Source organism: Mercenaria mercenaria, chromosome 15 (assembly GCF_021730395.1).
Source record: "Mercenaria mercenaria strain notata chromosome 15, MADL_Memer_1, whole genome shotgun sequence".
NCBI classification, from domain to species: Eukaryota; Metazoa; Mollusca; class Bivalvia; order Venerida; family Veneridae; genus Mercenaria; species Mercenaria mercenaria.
In genome coordinates, this window is record NC_069375.1 from 64,398,647 (window position 1) to 64,417,994 (window position 19,348).

A 19,348-nucleotide genomic window follows, 5' to 3' on the forward strand; every position below is an offset into this window, starting at 1 on the left:
CATCATCTCACGGCGCGTAAACTATCAGCTTATAAAAGTTATAAACTCGAGTGCAAAAACCGTCAACGCGGCGGTGCGTGCCTTTTGCAAAACTACTAAGAATTTTCATTATCTTGACAATGACCAGGTCCCGTATTCACAAAACCTTTTACGATCTCAGCTGAGTTTGAGTTTCAATATCAGTTTTACCAAAACTTCAAGGTTAAATTCCAAATGAGACTGACCATCAGTACCGAATAATCACTTTAAAATAGTTATCAACTTAAAACTTAAACGTGCTTTTTAGATATAAATGAGAAATTAAGTTTCATTATCAAACTCTGAGACTGAAAATGTTTTGTAAACACGGGGCCAGATCTTTTTCTCAGAGGGCGGGTGTGAAAAAACTTGTTTGATGCTCAAGATCCCAGTGGTGTACATGTCTCTGACGAGCGCGCTGAAGAGTTATATGAATCATTTTACGCATTCTTCTTCGAGGGTGAGTTAGACGAGCTTGAGTCGGTAACTCCACGTGCCACTGACTCTTGAAAAGCGAGCAAGGGGCAGTACGAGGGGCGTTTAATATGTAATGTTACTCCGTATGTAGTTCCGTAACTGCGTGTTATTCTAAAATGCGGTTTTTGGCACGTTATAGAGCAATTTATTGGCAACACAATGTTATATAAATTATAAAAAATTGGTAGATTCAACGTAAAAATATAATCATTTGAGTGAGGTGTACTCGGGTATACTGGACAATTTTATGTCCAAAATATTGAGATTGTAATATGCAATTCCTTGATTCTACTATTCACCAACTAGAACTATAGTTCAATTTGCAGTTTAAACAGATAAAACAAATCATGATCTTCACAAAAACATATGAAAACTAAAACAAAAAAGTTTATAATAGTTTAAAATTGAGTGTGTATATTTTTACTCGAAAAATGATAAGGTGAGTACAATAAGCCTCTGCAATTTTGTCAGGCGCGATAATCATCGTTTAAAAATTCTTGTATTTTAAGTTGATACTAGTATCTTAATTCTCGATTGCGAAACTAGTTCTTACAACTTTGATTAATCGCTCTTAGCACCCATTCCAGATGTAATCAACCTCGAGTTTAGGTTTTTGTAGTTGTGTTGTACAATTAAAAATGCAATAAATAGTTTAAAACAAACACAACGCATCACAAATTGCTGTACCTCGTGGACAAATGATATAATTTTGTGATTTTACAAGTTATTCTTTTTTTCTGAGACTCTGAATGCCCAGGACAAACCTAAATTATAATTATGGTCTAGTATACCTGAGTACACCTCACTGTAATGATTATATTTTTACTTTGAACCTGCCGATTTTTATCATTTATATAGCATTGTGTTGCAAATAAATTACTCTATAATGTGCCGAAAACCGTATCTAAAAATAACAAGCGGATACGGAACTACATAAGGAGTAACATTACATATTGAACGCCCCTCGTAGCTCGACAACGCCGTCGTCGGCTGATCGAAAATCCAAACAAGATAGAAATGAAGTGTAATTGTGTTATGATTTAGATTTTTATTGTACTTCTGTTTATACTCTTTGTATGTTTCACATATGTTCTCTAAACGTAAATGGCATTCGAGATAATAGGAAAAGAAATGTTTTTTTCATGGTTATAGGAAAAGAAATTTGACGTAGTATTGTTACAAGAAACACACTGCAAAAATAATAAGGAAGAAATTCAATGGGGCAGTCAATGGGGCGGGACAAGTTTTTTGAAAACTAGCAACAGCGCGACGAAAGTGGTTGCTATTCTAATTAAACCAAATCTAAACAGGGAATAAAACATTGCGTAAATTTAATACGGAGGGTAGGTTAATAATGGTAGATCTTGTTTTGAATCATGAAAATTTATATAGAATATCTAGTTTGTATGAACCTAACAATAGCTCTGACAGAAAAAAAGTAAGCAAATATTTGTGCAAGTCACAGTCTACATACTAAGTTGTGGGAGGCGATTTTAACTGTACACAATAAAATAAATATGACCGCGCGGCAAAAATTCACGTGATGCATGAAGATAACAGCACACGTAAGCTCCTTGACTTTCAATCACTGTTGGATTTAGAAGACGTCTGGCGTAGACGAAACCCGACCAAAAAAGAATTCACATTTTCACGCATCGATTCAAGTCGAGAATTAATTATTTTTAAATTCAAAAAGCATAGATAATGAAATAGAATACATCGGTACTACATATTTCCCATTTTCAGACCATGATTCTATCTCGATGAAAATAAATACAGAAAATGTTCAAAGGGGCCCAGGGATATGGAAATTAAATGTCAGTATACTTATTGTTAACGATTAAATAGAACTAATCGGACAATTTTGGGATATTTGGCTATAAGGAAGGAAACGTTTAATTCAATACAGGACTGGTGGGATATGTTCAAACATAATGTAAAAGCATAACAATTGATTACTGTAAAACAAAAAGAGCTTCGCAAATAGATATAGGTGTTTTAGAAAATAATCTTCAAAAGCTTCAAGACAATTCGAACACAGATGAAGCTGAAATAGATTCTTTGAAAACGGACAATAAGTGAATATTACGAAAAGCAAGCAAAAATTCGTCTAAAAGAGAAGTATATACAAAAAAATGAAAAAATCAACATCCTACTTTTTCAATTTAGAAAAGAAACGGGGAAAGCAAAAATTATGGTCGAAAATTCGATTAGATTCCGGTCAAACAAAGTATGGAATAGATAATATATTAAAGGAACAATGTCAGTTCTATAAAAAGTTATTTACATCGGAAGGGATGAATGAACAAGCTGCTGAAGGTCTCAACAAAACTTTCACAGGAAGATGCAGAAAAACTCGATGAGTATATTTCATTCTCAGAACTAGAAAACGCCGTTATCAATTTTAAGCAATCAAAATCTCCCGGAGAAGATGGTCTACCTGCTGAATGGTATAGAAAGTTTTGGTACTTAGTCAAACATGAATTTCACTCGCTTTCAAAACTGATCCAAGATGATTACTCTGACAAATTCGCAATAAAAAGGTATTCTGTCACTCATGTATAAAAACGGAGATCGCGAAACATTGAAAACCTGGAGGCCAATCACCCTTTTAAACGTCGACTATAAAATAATTGCTAAATGCTTATTGGATAGAATAAAACCATTGCTTCCGACTATAATAAATTCTGATCAAAAAGGTTACGTTGAAGGAAGAAATATTAATGAAGCAAACAGACTGATACAAGATTTGTTAGAATAAACAGATCGTGAAAATCAGAAGGGGCTTATCGTATTTCTAGATTAAACCAAAGCTTTTGATAGATGCGAAAGGCAGTGGATCGACATGTGCCTTAAAAAAAATTTGGTTTTGGTTTGAAATTTCGGAACTTGATAACGACACTACTTAAATCCTCAAAAACAGCAGCTATTACAAACAGTTTTCTGTCTGGGTGCTTCCCTATTTCAAGGTCTATAAAGTAGGGCTGTCCGTGCGCCCCAATTTTATATATCATTCAAGCAGAACCAATGGCATGCTGCATAAGGCAAAATGAAATTATTCAAGGAATAGCGCTACCGTCAACAGATCTTATAGTATCGGCGAAAATAAACCAGTTTGTTGATGATACACATTTCTTTCCTAAAAATGAAACGTCGCTGAAATACATATTCAAAGATTTGACATATATCGAAAAAGCATCCGGAGCTTAACTTAATAAAGATAAAACATTTGGACTTTTTATTGGCAAACTAAAAGGAAAAACGCCGTCTTCCAAGGCAAATCAAATGGACAAAATCGTATGTAAAAACCCTTGGCGTTCACCACGGTTACAATATCAAAAATGATGCAATATGGCGGGCTAAAATAAATAAAATAAAAAGCTCTTTACAAGTCTGGAAATCCAGAAATCTGACCGTACAGGCCAAATCTTTATTGATAAAAACGAATAGATTTATATAAAATTTCAGATATACGAGAATCACTTAACATTAAAATGATTTATAAAATCATACACTCAAAGTTAGATAACTGGAATTCAATTGGTAAATATTATTTACAGTCGTTAGATAACATCTATTAACAGACATTCTTTCTTTGCTGATGTTCATACTTAGACAATATCGATTATGAAAGAAGAGTGTCTTCTTATTATGCACTGGTGACGGTAGAAGATATTTTAGATACTTCCTTATTTAATAATAGAGATATACTTTTTCATATGAAACCTATTCTCATTAAACCATTTTAGAAAGCGGTATTACAAGTATTAGACATAATTATATGGGATCTGGAAAAAGAGCGATTTATATCAAGTAATCAGATGTTTTAAAAGCTAGAAAGAAAGGCAAACTGGATATCTGAATGGTCAATTGTAAGAAGTGGTATTCCAGCAAAGTATATATCTATTTTAAAGTGAAATGAAGACTCAAAAACAGCAAATAAACCCCTTTTTAAGTTTAAAAATTTTGAAAGTTTGAAAAATGGGTGTAAATTGTTACATAACTTGAACTTGCATGTACGTGATATAATATAACAGTTAGTTTACGGAGATAATAAATCACCATCAAAAGTTGAATTGAAATGGGAACAAAATTTAAGTATTTCCCCTCTCAGTTGGGACAAAATTTGGATGAACATTTGCAAATCATACTGTCCTTCGAGCGCGAAATATTTTCAATGGAGATTTGTTCAAATGTTATTTTCACGGAACACAAATTATTCCTAATAAAAGTTCTCAATAGAATCAAGTTGTTATGATTAAAGGGGAACAACTCAAGCAGCTTGACGAGTGCGTGCTATGTTGATCTTACATTCTACTTTGTCTGTTTTTGTGTCTTTCAAAACAAAATACACAATATAATGCTATCCATATGTACGTGTAGTAAGACATTTCATTGTAATCTATACATGATATATGAACTGAATTCCTTTATATTAAGAACTTATATGATGCATTGCTGAACGTAAAACCCTTCATATTTTGTATGTCATGTTATATTATCTGTTGCTGAAAATAAAATATAAAATTATATAAAAAGTACAGTTTAAATACCTTTCAAATGAAATATAACAAGCGGTTTCACACTGCCTAAAAAGGGTCTGTGTACTGTTCAAAAGTGCTCCGAAAGGCGTCCTGCAAGAAGACTTAAAGTAGAAAATTGAAAACTATACTCTATTCATCACCAAGATATAACTTTGGTTCTAAATGCGTCTGAAAAATAAATACTTTTAACACGATGTACAATAAGTGGTGTAATATTCACTGGTAACAGATGCTTGTGTTGCTTATCATGGTCGCTTATGGCATCTCTCCCTTGATACCGTACAAAATTGTTTATCACACCCAAACCTTCCTCAAAGTATGCACTTTGAAATACATACAGTTGAAAGACACAGGAATTATTTTTGAATCTGTCTCATTCCCTGACCTGTCGATGATTAAAATTGTATACAAGACCGTTTATTAGAAAAATCGCCGTTAAAAACCTAATCTCTTTACCCAGTATTCTTACTGTCATTTTGTTACTGTGTGCCAGCTACGTGTGCGCTCTATTGATTATTTCTCTTATTGTCATGTGATGTTGCCAGGTTTTTTCGCCGAACGGAATTGTGTTTTATACACCAGGGAACCTTATCGGAAAATGCTGACAAATGCTTTCATTTTAGACAACGATTTACAACAGAATGCGATGGAAAATACATTGTTATAAAATCAAATATGCGAATAAAGGTCAATACAGGAAAATTATGATTTTTTGAAAATCTCACACCAGGATGTGTGGGTTAGCCGCTTGAATGATTGGTGCCAGTGAATATCGAAATCGACTGTCTGTTAATCAGCAGAGTTTCATTTTGCTGGCGGAGTATAGACGAACTATAGAACTGCAAAAGATATCTAGAAAGAAGATTGATATAACTTTGTGAATTGCTTATATAAACAAAAAATGTAATGAGAGTGTGTGTCATTTAGTAAAAATATAATATGTATCTTATTTTTTGATTTGTGGTTGAATAAAATCATTGTTTACAGATCAGATGCGAAAGAAATATATCACAAGAGCTATTCCCTTGTAATATAATAATGCGCAACTGAATCCAGAAAAGAAGTAATTTTACTCAAGAGCAAATCTTTAAATGATATATTATTTTTTGTATTTAACACCTTACCAAGAATTTTTAGGTACATCTTTGACGGCATCCATAAAATATTTGCCTATTTTTGCACAATTAGCTGACACAAAACTGCCACTTTCTTTGCAGGACTACCTGACGAAAATTATTTGCCTAGCCAGTTTTTGGCATGCTTTTTCTTATCTCGTACGCATGACATCTTATCTCAGAATCAAAAGATATAATCTCGCGCGCACGATATCTTACGTCATGTCCACCACATCTTATACTAGAGTCACGACATCTCATCACGTTCGGATGACATCATATTTGGAGCGCATGACATCTAATCTCAGCACAAGACATTTTATCTCGGGTGAAAGAAAGTTTGTCTCTAGTGCACGACATTACAGCTTTTGGAAATAAGCATGGCGCGGAGGCATTCAATAGGCTTGTAATAATATTACTGTTTCGTTTTTTTCTATAAATGAAATCCTGCTTCCGAAAAATAGATGAAAAAGAATGTCATTGCTATAAACCATAAAAATATTTAGCTGCTGGTTATAATGACTGATTTGTGCCATGTCGTCACAAGGATGCAATGACAAACGTTGTTATAGCGCTCCTCCCACCCCCTACACACCCCCAATTCCACAAGAACGTCGCCACACACAGAGTCTTCCTAGGAAACGTGACCGCACTGAACGTCGTAATGGCACCCAGCAGAACATCATCCCGCCGAACGTCGCCACGTTGATACCCGCCATGCCGAACATAACCTAGACAAACTTTGCCTCACTGGGCACTGCTTCATCCCGCAAAACGTCGCCACGCCGAAAGTCGCCTGCCGAGCAACTCCCCACCAAGCGTCGACTTTTTCGCCTTCTTGAATGACATGATTATATCTATTAAACTGAAAATGAAAGGTGGTAATAGTTTTGAATGATTATGATTTATTTTATGTTTTCCAGTGAATTATAAATAAATAAAAATGATAATCCACAGTTTTGAAAGAGTAGATTATCATTTTTTTATTTTTCACTGTTTTTGCCGAACTAGTTCTGGTACTCCATCGCGACTGAAGTCAAATTGTATACCGAGCGTTATGAATACCGGGGACCATAATGACGATGACGTCGTTAAAATGGCGTAATTTGTGTTATGCTTTCTGCTGACCTTTCCCGCGATTTTTGACGTTTTATAAATTACGTGACAAAAGTATAAATTTACACATGAAATAAAAAGAAAATCTAAATCTGCTTGTTTTAATGAAATACAATTTTATTTCACTCGTGAGTACCAAAAAAAAGTCATTTTCACTCGTGGCTACGCCATTCGTGAAAATATCAGTTTTTGATGCTCACTTGTGAAATAAAATTGATATTTCACTGAAACAAACAAATATCCCCTATATATTTGTAAGTCCCAAACGAAGTGTAACTACCTGGCCCCACTTCTTAGACCCCATCCTTCAGTGAGTCCATTAGCAACTTTTGAATAACATTTTTCATATAGGTACGGCAGTATGCACAAGTGAATGCGTACATGAGTGAGTGCGTGCGTCTATCCATCTGAACGGCTTTTTATGTCCTTGATCTAGTTGTTCGAAACTTTAACAGGTGTTCAAGCTAAAGATCGATTAATTTTTGGATTCATATTTTGATATTTTAGATAAACAGATTTATAAGTTAAGGATTATAAACTCTAAAACATTAAAAAAAATGACATCGTACAAGTCTTTTCCCCTCAAGACTAATATTTGAATGATAACTTAACAGGCGGTAAGTTTTACAGCCCTTTAGTCTCGAGCAAGCGGGTCCAAATCATAACCTTGCCGTCCATTTGGAAAATACTGTATGCTTTACTCAGTGAAATGGAAAATCTGTAAGGGAACTGTCGCTTTTGTCTATGTGGGTTGGGAAAGGGTCATGCTCACAAAAATCTAACTCACTGAGGCAAGCATATAGTATTTTCCCAATGTACGAGAACAAAAATTAAACTGACAACCGAGCGCAAACACGCGCATATTGCCAGAAATCAATAGAACTCATAGAAGAAAATGTAATTCAAAAATGTCACATATAAACTCACTAAAGTATACACGGTTGTGTTGGAGTATAGAGGTGGAGGTGTGAGCAATTCTCTCTAGTAACCTTTCGTTTGTGACTGACAAATTTTCAAAATTCTAATATCGTGCTCACTCTTAACCTCAATTCAAATAATAGGATGTCATTCTGGAAGTCAAAAAGACGACGTTCGACGATGCGACTTTCGGCGGCACTTCTACGTTTGTCATGGCGCAATAGCGACTTTCGGCATGGCGAATTACACCGGGCGACATTCTGAGGGACGATGTTTGTCTGGGTATCGTTCACCAGAGCATGACATTTTGTCTTGAACAATAATAACCACCACCGATCACAGTGGTATTCAAGAAAATTATCTATTTTGTTTGGTATAACGTCTTACCGACTTTCCAACTTTTGAAGGTGGAGGAGACCCCCTGTATCCCTTCTTGCAAAGGAAAAATATAAGATGTAGTGCCAACGAGATGAGTTGTTGAAAGCTCGAGATAAGATGTTGTGCGCACGAGACAAGATGTGGAACGCACGAAATAAGATAACGTGCACACGAGATAAGGTGTCGAGCGCTAGAGATAAAATGTAGGGTTCAAGAGATAAGATGATGTTCGCCCGAGAAAACATTTCGAGTGCACGAGATAAGATATCGTACGCACAGAAAAGAAGTGGTACGCTCAAGATAAATGTAGAGCCTACGGGATAAGATGACATGTGCGTGAGATAACTTAATATTAAAGAAAAATGAATGCATGTCTTAAACATAGCATATCATACTAGAAACATGTGAATATTGTATGTAGTTCTGCTCTTACTCCCACCATGATAATGCTAACAATTAAACAGTTTAAAATTCCTTGCATTCCACTGAAATAAAGAATTCCATTTATATTACTTATCATCACTATCACCTCCATAATTAGTTGCTGCAAGAAAAATGGTAGAAAGTACATTTTTCAAACACTCAAAAGTCATCTTATTCCGTACGCTGAAACAAAAATACTGAAAAACCATAAAGTGTATAAAAACGTCTTTCTAGAAAAAAAAGAGGAAAGAAATATGTATCTTATCTAACATTGCCTATGGCATTGTTAAGCTATTACATTGTTAACAAAACTAAAAAAGTATACGTCATTTTTGCAACTGTACTTTTTTCAGGCTTTATCAGATGGAAATGAATATCATGTTTAGGGGCTTATGAACATTATACTGCAATGTTAACAAATCCAGTTACGTGCTAGGGTAAAGTAAATGTAAAAATTAAAGTTGCAACACTTTTTCCGGCGAACGTATGGTTTGTGTCCTAAAAATCATTTGCCTTTAATGTAGTTAAATATGCGTACTTATTGAGCTTCTAAACTCCTTTCAGAACCTATATTAAACAGTGCAACAGGAGACGTGTCAAGGGAACCTGAAAAAGGATGTGCACGTTTCAGTGAGAAGGTAAAGATAAAAGTTATGAATGACCTTAAGCCTGGCGATCATGTGTGTTTTGACGGGCGTATGTTTAGGAAAAGGATTGTTGGAGATCAAAAAGCTTTGTACCAGCATCATGCAATTGTTTCATCGATTACGATTATGGGCTCACAGATGGCCGTTCTTCATTTAATAGAGGTTTCGAAGGATAAAGGCCAAGTGGTCGAAAATAGATATGCCTTAGACTTAAAACACACTCATGTGTATAAAGTTGAATACCATTGCAAATTTACAAATAGTAGAACACTACAAGCTGCCAAAGAAAAGATTAACACCAAATGGGAATATTCTATATTGAAAAATAACTGTGAGCACTTCTGCAACGAATGCTGCGTAGGAGATAAAAAAAGTATTCAAGCTGAAACTTGTTTTTACAAATGCCCATATGTAGGTTGCTGTGTCATTGGGATGCCCAGCCTTATTCGTTCAATATTACTAATCGTTTTCTTGACAGCGGATGACATTATCAACGATACACTATTGTTAAATTACGACATTAGTCTCGGATTGGACATCGCTTTTTCGATTGGCTTGAATGTTTTATTCTTTGTCATGTTCACTTTAATTAATAATTGTTGTTGTGAATCTAATTCATGTTATGTCTGTCGTGAAGAAAAATGCAAAACATGCAAACGCTACGATATTAAACGTTGTGTTTCTTTTTTTATTATATGGTTCATTTTGCAATGTGGTTCTTCAGTTTTTGTCGTTGTGTCGATACATATTAAACTTTTTCATAGATGGTGGGTGCCTATAGCAATCGGAATAGCTGTAAACTTTTTGACAATGATATTGTTGTGGCGTGTTTTGAATTGCTGCATACATCCCGTGAGGAAGAAAAATAGTGGCGATAAACCTTAATGTTTTAAGTTCTAACCCACTGGTTTGGATAGTTTAGGTAATTTGAAAAGGAACGTTGACAATAATCTATCGTTCCATATTGTATTATTATATATAGAAAATTACACAAAACGTAAATGGTAAATGTATTGATATGAATGAAATCCGTGGCTTTATAGATCAAATATTCGTTCAAATTAAAGAACAGAGAGACTTCATGTATGTATCCAAATTTCACTCATTAAGTGGGTTATTACTTTGAAACTTAATTTTGAGTAAATGTCAGTGGTTTTGACAAAACTGCTGTTTTGAGGGGACATGAATCAGTGGAAACTAGTTAACGTTGTCATGATTTATTTTAGCTTGGATGTTATTTACCAGGTTGGCACAAACGTAAAGTAGGTGTAAAGCAGTGTCTCACAAACCATGATTTTTTAGTAAAAGATTTTTAATTTTTACGTAGACCTTAAATCCTTCTGTGTGTATAAAGTTAGAATATTAATTTTCATGTCAGTTTGATAAAGACAACAAGAAAACACGCATTAAAAAAAGAAAATATTCAAATGCATCAAGTCATTTGATCTAGGATATTTTATTGTAAAGTATCTATCACTTGACACACAAAGAGGGCGGAATATCAAAATACAGGATACTGCTTTTGAAAAAACACCATTTGATTGGAATGGTTTACTGATATGTAACGTATAGCTACATATTTTGGTCATTTCTTATAACATAGTACTTTGCATAAAACATATACGTATTTATTTTATTAACTTTGCCTTTTCTGGATGCACACCTTATCATCAGTATGCGTAATAAATTTACTTGCTTGTTTTGCTCAGTGATATGGTGTTAAAAATGACGTCAAAAATTTGATATGAAATTTATACTAAAGTCTTGATATTGAAAACATTTATGGATATTTAATTCCAACTAAGCGGAGCTGAAAAATCGGTATTTAATATTTTTAATTTCATCATTTTAATCTATTCAAAATTCAATGCTATCATTTACCAATTTTGAATTAAGAATTGCATTTTCATAAAATAAGGGTAAACGTGTTTAAAATTATTATGTGTTATTAAAGTAATATAATCAAGAAGCAGTGTGTCACAATTTCATTGTTATCTTTATGCCCCCCCCCCCCACACACACACAGGGGCTGGGGGGGGGGGGGAATAATAAAAAAAATCCTTTGATTGTGTCTTCTGTCGTTATGAACAAAATATCTGGTAGAGTTACTAGCAACGTAAAAGATAAAAGTTAAGTCTTAATTTATAATGTTTATGATGGATATTTCATTAATGTAACTATACAAATAAGATTACATTAAATTTTCTATAAAATCTTGGGACAGAATTAAGGTATTTAGTTAAGGAAGGCATATTCAAAATCGGCTGATAAGAATAGAATTCAGATTCCTATCTAAATGTGTTTAAAGTGTATGTGTTTATATCAATATATAATTTATGTAAGTATATAAAGATGTTTGTTTTTATAGATGTGTTTGTGTGTGGGGGTGGGGGAGGTGTATTTGTATGTGTGGGTATATGTGTGTATGTATATATATATATTACGTTTTTAAGATAAATGTCGATAAAATGCTTAATTCAAGTGCTACTTGTAATGTTGGATTTTCCAGCTATTGCAGTTGCTGATGATTTCTTACATGAAACATTTGTTTATGTCTGATGAGCTTCTTTTTAATGTACACATTTTTCTTATATCTTTTTTTATTTTTACTTTCTGCTTGTTCTGCTTGTACAGCGCATATAGGGTCTATGATCACAAAAGAATCAACACTACGACCAGTTCGCTGCTACAAAATTTCATTATACACAATTTTATATCCATTTGGGTAATAAATGATCTATGTGTCTACTGAGCGAGCGGCATTAGGTACCTTTTACATTCTTATAGTACTTAGAAAATTGAAGGGAGATATCGTTTTTATCTCTAACCATTGTTAATGTCATATTACAAATAACACGCGGTTTATCAAATATGAGAAACATTTTCTAGAAAAACTACTGCGAGATTTATCAACCGATCTAACTCAGTAGAAAAAACTAATAACAAAAAGAAGGTGGATTTTAAATAAAAGACAGACGTATTTAATAAACAAGAGGACCATGATGGTCCTGAATCGCTCACCTGCCCCCACATGAACTGAGTATGACGTCGTTTTTTCTATTATTTGACATAGTAACCTAGTTTTTGAGCTCATGTGACCTACTTCTGAACTTGACCTAGATATCATCAAGATAAAAATTCTGACCAATTTTCATGAAGATCCATTGAAAAATATGGCCTTTAGAGAGGTCAAAAGGTCTTTCTATGTTGATACCTAGTGACCTAGTTTTTGACTGCAGTTGACCCGGTTTCAAACCTGACCTAGATATCATCAAGATAAACATTCAGACCAACTTCTATACAGATCCCATGAAAACTATGGCCTCTAGAGTGGTCACAAGGTTTTTCTATTATTTGACCTACTGACATAGTTTTTGACCGCATGTAACCCAGTTTCAAACTTGGTCTAGATATTATCAAGATGAACATTTTGACCAATTTTCATGCAGATCCCATGAAAAATATGGCCTCTACAGAGGTCACAAGGTTTTTCTATTATTTGACTTACTGACCTAGTTTTTGACCGCACGTAACCCAGTTTCGAACCTGACCTACATATTATCAAGATGAACATTCTGACCATTTTTCATACAGATCCCATGAAAAATATGACCTCCAGAGAGGTCACAAGGTTTTTCTATTATTTGACCTAATGACCTAGTTTTGGACCGCACGTGACCCAGTTTCAAACTTGACTTAGATATCATCAAGGTAAACATTCTGACCAATTTTCATGAAGATCCCGTGAAAAATATGGCCTCTAGGGAGGTCACAAGAATTTTCTATTTTTAGACCTACTGACCTAGTTTTGGATCACAGATGACCCAATTTCAAATTTGACCTAGATATCATCAAGATGAACATTTTGACCAACTTTCATGCAGATCCCATGAAAAATATGGCATCTACAGAGGTCACAATGTTTTTCTATTATTTGACCTCTGACCTAGTTTTAGATTAGACGTGACCCAGTTTCAAACTTGACCTAAATATCATCAAGATGAACATTCTGACCAATTTTCATGCAGATTCCATGAAAAATATTACCTCTAGAGAGGTCACAAGGATTTTCTATTATTTGACCTACTGACCTAGTTTTTGACCGCAGTTGACCCGGTTTCAAATTTAACCTAGATATTATCAAGATAAACATTCTGATCAATTTTCATGCAGATCCAATGAAAAATACGGCCTCTACAGAGGTCACAATGTTTTTCTATTATTTGACCTACTGACCTAGTTTTGGATCGGACGTAACCCAGTTTCAAACTTGACCTAGATATCATCAAGATAAACATTCTGACCAATTTTCATGCAGATCCCATGAAAAATATGACTCCCAGAGAGGTCACAAGGATTTTCTATTATTTGACCTACTGACCTAGTTTTTGAGGGCACGTGACCCAGTTTCAAACTTGACCTAGATATCATCAAGGTGAACATTCAAACTAACTTTCATGAAGATCTTGTGAAAAATACGGCCTCTAGAGAGGTCACAGTTTTTCTATTTTTAGACCTACTGACCTAGTTTTTGATGGCACGTGACCCAGTTTCAAACTTGACCTAGATATCATCAAGATGGACATTCTGACCAATTTTCATAAAGATCCCATTAAAAATGTGACCTCTAGAGTGGTCACAAGCAAATGGATGGGCGGACGGACGGACGCACGGACGACGGACGACGGACGCAGCGCGATCACAAAAGCTCACCTTGTCACTTTGTGACAGGTGAGCTAAAAAATAACTAAAATAATACAGTATACAAAGAAAGACAACGAAGGCTGTCAGGTTATCTGGCTGAATATTTCCGAAATTGTATCTGAACCAAGCTCAGACAGACTTCGTAATAGCAATGATTACGTAACAATAGCTCACCGTACCCAATTATATAATTCATTTGCGAATGCGGTCATCAAAACGAGGATGCCACGTATTTTTCCTTTAACTGTAAAAAAATATCTTAATCAGAAAATTGTTTTATCTCAAGAGACACACATATATCATCCGCTTAACCTACAAGTAACTCTGTTTGGGAATGATCAATATACGGAAGATAAAACCATATTATCTTTCTACAAGTTCAAGACATAATGACATATGTTAAATTTCAATGTCTATACTAAAAGACTATATCTTAAAATCATGGACAAGCACCCCCCTCCCCCCACCCTCTCTCTCTCTCTCTCTCTCTCTCTTTCTCTCATCTTTTCATTTTTTGAATGATGATAACACAACTTCTCATATTCATTTTTTAATTCCCTGTATTAAATATGTTATATCTATTGGAAAGGGTCGTTTACTGATGTAGCAAGAATTGGTTGCCCGACCCATTTGCTTATGTTTTGGCTGTACATGTACATTCATTGATATATGTTATCATAAATGTAAATAATAAAAAGCAATAAAATATGATTAAGAAACGGTATGTATCGTATGATTCGAAGGAGTCATTTTGTTATTATATGTTATTATATGTTATTATCTATTTTAGACTCAATTATATTAGTCTAAGAATGAACCGAAATATTCATTATCTTCAGACCATTCCTTACTGCAGTCTACAAATGTGATGTATAGTATACATGCATAAGAATACTATTTGCCAAAGTAACTCTTCAAGTCAAAACATCTAACCAGAGATAAAACCAATTTTGTGGTTAAAGTGACTGCTTTAATTTCTGCAGAATACTGGTATTTTTCTGAAACTGTTTGGTAAGACTGAATAAAAAGTAATCTCGTTTCCAGACTTAATCTAGCATTTATTGGCCACTGACGTTGTATGTTTAACTTAACCTGTCGCATTAAAATGTATGTAAGTTTCATATATGTATATAACAATTTAGATATAAAAAAACAAGTAACATATATTCATTTTACAGCACATGAACTCGACAGAAGTACGGAACAACATACTACTTTTTCGAAGTGTTGCTGTACATTTGAACATAGCTACTTTGTCAATATGTTCTCAAATATTTCTAATATGTAGATGTACAAAATACTGTACCGGAATGTAGCAGTACATTAATAACTGCGATGAAAATTAAATGTAACTTTGGGTGTCAAGAAGACTTTACTTGAGTCGGGAGTGATGATGTTAGCAAAATAATTGGTCTGAGGCATGTGTATTTACATGCTGTACATAGGTATGTTTACGAGTAGCTGCTTTCGTTCAAGTGATATTTCAGTCTATCAATATTGAGTCATTGTTGAGAATAAGTACATCCTCGGTACTAAATTGTTTGAAAAATATGAAAATAATGTTGATTTGATGAGATACCTTTATAAGTACACGGCATTTTTCTCAAATCTGATACATAGCTATAAGCAATATGGAGAGAAATTATGTATTTCTTTTAAATTTTGTTGCCAGCTTAAGAAAAGTGACACAGACCGAAAGTGAATCCTAATTTTTGTCTCACATTTTTATCAGTAGGCAAAGGGCAATATCAAGAAAATGCACACTGTTTTATTTTGTTGATACATAAAGACATTTTCTTGCTAACGCAACAAAAACCTTAATTATCATTAACATTTTTCCAAGTTATTTGGTGCGTAGAAGTGCACACGTCTTTGTAAATATGTATCTAAGGTATTTATAAATGATGCTCATAATGTAGTGCTGGCTTATAAAAGAGGAGATTTTATACATGTTTCTCAAACGAAGCAACTTAGTGCATCTAAAACTACATTCACGTATGTCTTGAAAGTAAACAGAGGGTTTAACAATTAATAATGTTATTGCTTTACAGTAAAATAAATAAATAGTTGTATTATATTCTATATGAATGTTTTTGTAATCAATAAAACATAGAAACAAATGTCTCTTTTTATTGTTTAGCACAGCAAAGCTTACCTACATTTACTACTAAAATCAAAGTTTAAGTTTTGTTCTTATTTGCAAATCAAATACAAATTTGTCATTTCTCTTTGGACTATTCTTTTAATATCAGGTGGACGTGTTCATCTAGACTATCAATGCATTTGTAAAGAACTAAGGCAGAGAAAATTCTAACAACAACGTTTTATCACAACACTGCATCAGAACTTAATTATCATAGCTGCAAACAGACTGGGGAAGTTTCTAATTATTTTTACCTTAGTTCAGTTCTATAGGTTCTATAGCTCCGCTTCACAAGGACAAGTCTTTATGAATACGTTTCAGCCAGTGAGGATAATCAAGGTTTCCAATGAAGGCGACATTCCTCGTCCGCATCCGGTATTCCCCAATAATGTCTGATGTTTCCATATGACCTAAGGAGTTTGTCCTCAACGACTGAAACGAATATCCCGTACACTTACCTAGTTGGACATCTATTTTGCTGAATTTAAGAAAATGATTACCGGAAGATTACGGAAGATCTTACAAACTAAATGTTACGTTTAGTAACAACAGGGGTACAGAAGACCACTGACATAAGTTTGTAATCTGTCCCAAAATTAGGTAGAGTTCTGAACGATTGTGTTGGAATTCGAGGAATTTTCTGCTTCGTCTTTGAGCCCAAAAAGTGACATTATAATGGTTTCCTTACAACACATGAATTGATCGTGAGACAGTGTCAGGGACTGAAACATACTGTAGTCTCTGTCTTTGTTAAATAACACTGTTTAGGAGCATGAACAGTCATGTGATATAGTCTGTGTCTTTTTATTGACAAATTTTAATATTAAAATGGCACATCTATTTGCTGCTTTAAAGTACAGTTGCCTACTCAAAGACCACGGTTGTATTGTTTGTATTACATAGGTTAGAAAACGCTGTCAACAACAGTCAACAAAATGGAAGAATGAAATGACTAACTTGATTATATTTGATTTGCAATGCTAAAATGTGACGCCACATCAAGGTGGAGAAAAACGATAAAGCCAAGTGAGATATCTCCACAAGTACGGGACTATATCTAAAGTCTGTACTGCATGGTACTTGATATCGGAACAGGTAAACATTACACTACTGGCGTAGCAACTGTTGGTAAACAGAAAATTAAGTGTCAGATTCTTATCTCAACGACCATGCCTAAGATTGCCCTTCGGTCTCCGTCACAAACAATCCCGCGGGCTTCTGCAGACGTTAATGCACAAAAATCGTGTATTATCCCTACAATTGTTCACCGCGGATAAACATTCTGAAAATCTTCTTTCGTTTTCAAAAACTTTTGTTATCTTCCTTAGATTTGATTATGATCGTTTTCATTAATCAAAATTAATTATCCATTGTCTGAACATCAGTTTCAATCGTTTATTTCAAGGGTATTTACGTCTGACGAAGTAATTCTCACGTGCGAAATCAAGCGGCAGTTCCGCACTATTTCTTTCCTATATGTGGATGTACTATGACAAGATATTTTGTGTGCAAATACGTAAAATGAACGATAAAACTCAAACAAATTATGCGTTTCCTATATAATTCAATGTGTTCAACTACATCGCTCTCGGTTTCATGTTATCTCTTACTGGAACGTTAATGTCAGCCGGTACAATTTGCTTGTTTGTTTGTTTTGTGTTTAACACCGTTTTTCAACAGTATTTCAGTCATGTAACGGTGGGCAGTTAACCTAAGAAGTGCTCCTGGATTCTGTACCAGTACAAACTTGTTCTCTGCAAGTACCTTTAATGTCACGCCGGACGGGTATAAAGAACAATACCAAAAGATGACTTATTTTGTGTAATGACATCACTGACTATGTGTTTACCCAAAAAAAGTCAGACATAAGACAGACCATATGGGATTTTTGGATTACATTCCTGTATATATTACATAAACAAACCTAGAAATATTCAGGTTGATAGTCTTCTCAATGTTACTTTCCACGAGGTCTGAAAATTTCGTTTTTTTTTTCTTCTGAGATTGCAGTATCGTATTTTTAACAACCGAATGCTGAATGGTTACTACAATGTTGTTTGATGCAAGTTGACTGTGTATATATGGTTGGTACTTAAGCGGGAAATGTCGATCATTATCAAATTGGTTCTTTTTTTCCATTGTATATATTATACAGTACAGTGAGTACTGTTCTAAACATATAAATGTTGCAGTCAAGGAGAGGTGATTTCACCTATGACAAATAGAGACTATTAGAGATAGAAAGACCTTTTATTATGTTAACTAATTTGTAATTAACCGATCTTGTGTTATTACACCGAGTTAACAGTTACGATAATGTAACTTAATGATTTCTATAATACATAGAAATTACCTTCCTTTCATTTTAATATCATCTTCTGCATGAAGAAAGCAATTCTTTTAATAATTTCATAATTTTGAAACTTCAAGATCTCTGTCAACCAAACAGACGGCCTTGTTTTACAAATGAAAACTGCAAAATATTTAGTGTGAGTGAACAACTTCCCGGTTTAGGTGATTTTCATAATTAAATGTGTTATTCTATATTTTTCGGTAGAACTGAAAAGGTTGTACTTACGTTCACAGATTTACATTTATTTCATGTTTTTCAATGTATTATTCGAAAATGAAGGAAATAAATCTTGCATTATCACTGTGCATATTTGTTTATCTGTTTTGTTGGGTTTAACGTCACAAAGACACAATTAAAGCTTATAGGGCCACTTTCCAGATCTGGTGGTGGAGGAAAACCCTAGGTACCCCTCCGTGCATTATTTTATAACGAGTGGGCACCTGGTTAGAACCAACGAACTTCCGTAAGCCAGCTGGATGGCTTCCTCACATGAAGAATTCAACGCCACAAGC

The 19,348-nt window shown here is 34.2% G+C and overlaps 1 protein-coding gene across 2 annotated transcripts in view; it reads left to right on the top strand.

Moving 5' to 3' along the window:
• LOC128549130 (uncharacterized) overlaps positions 1 to 19,141 on the top strand; it is a 49,025-nt gene extending 29,884 nt beyond the window's left edge. For both annotated transcript variants that reach the window (XM_053525449.1, XM_053525448.1), the window contains exon 3: positions 9,554 to 19,141. In XM_053525449.1, coding sequence (XP_053381424.1) covers positions 9,554 to 10,521 — 968 coding nt within the window. In that variant the 3' untranslated portion in view covers positions 10,522 to 19,141. The remainder of the gene's footprint in view (positions 1 to 9,553) is intronic.
• The last annotated feature ends 207 nt before the right edge of the window (positions 19,142 to 19,348 follow it).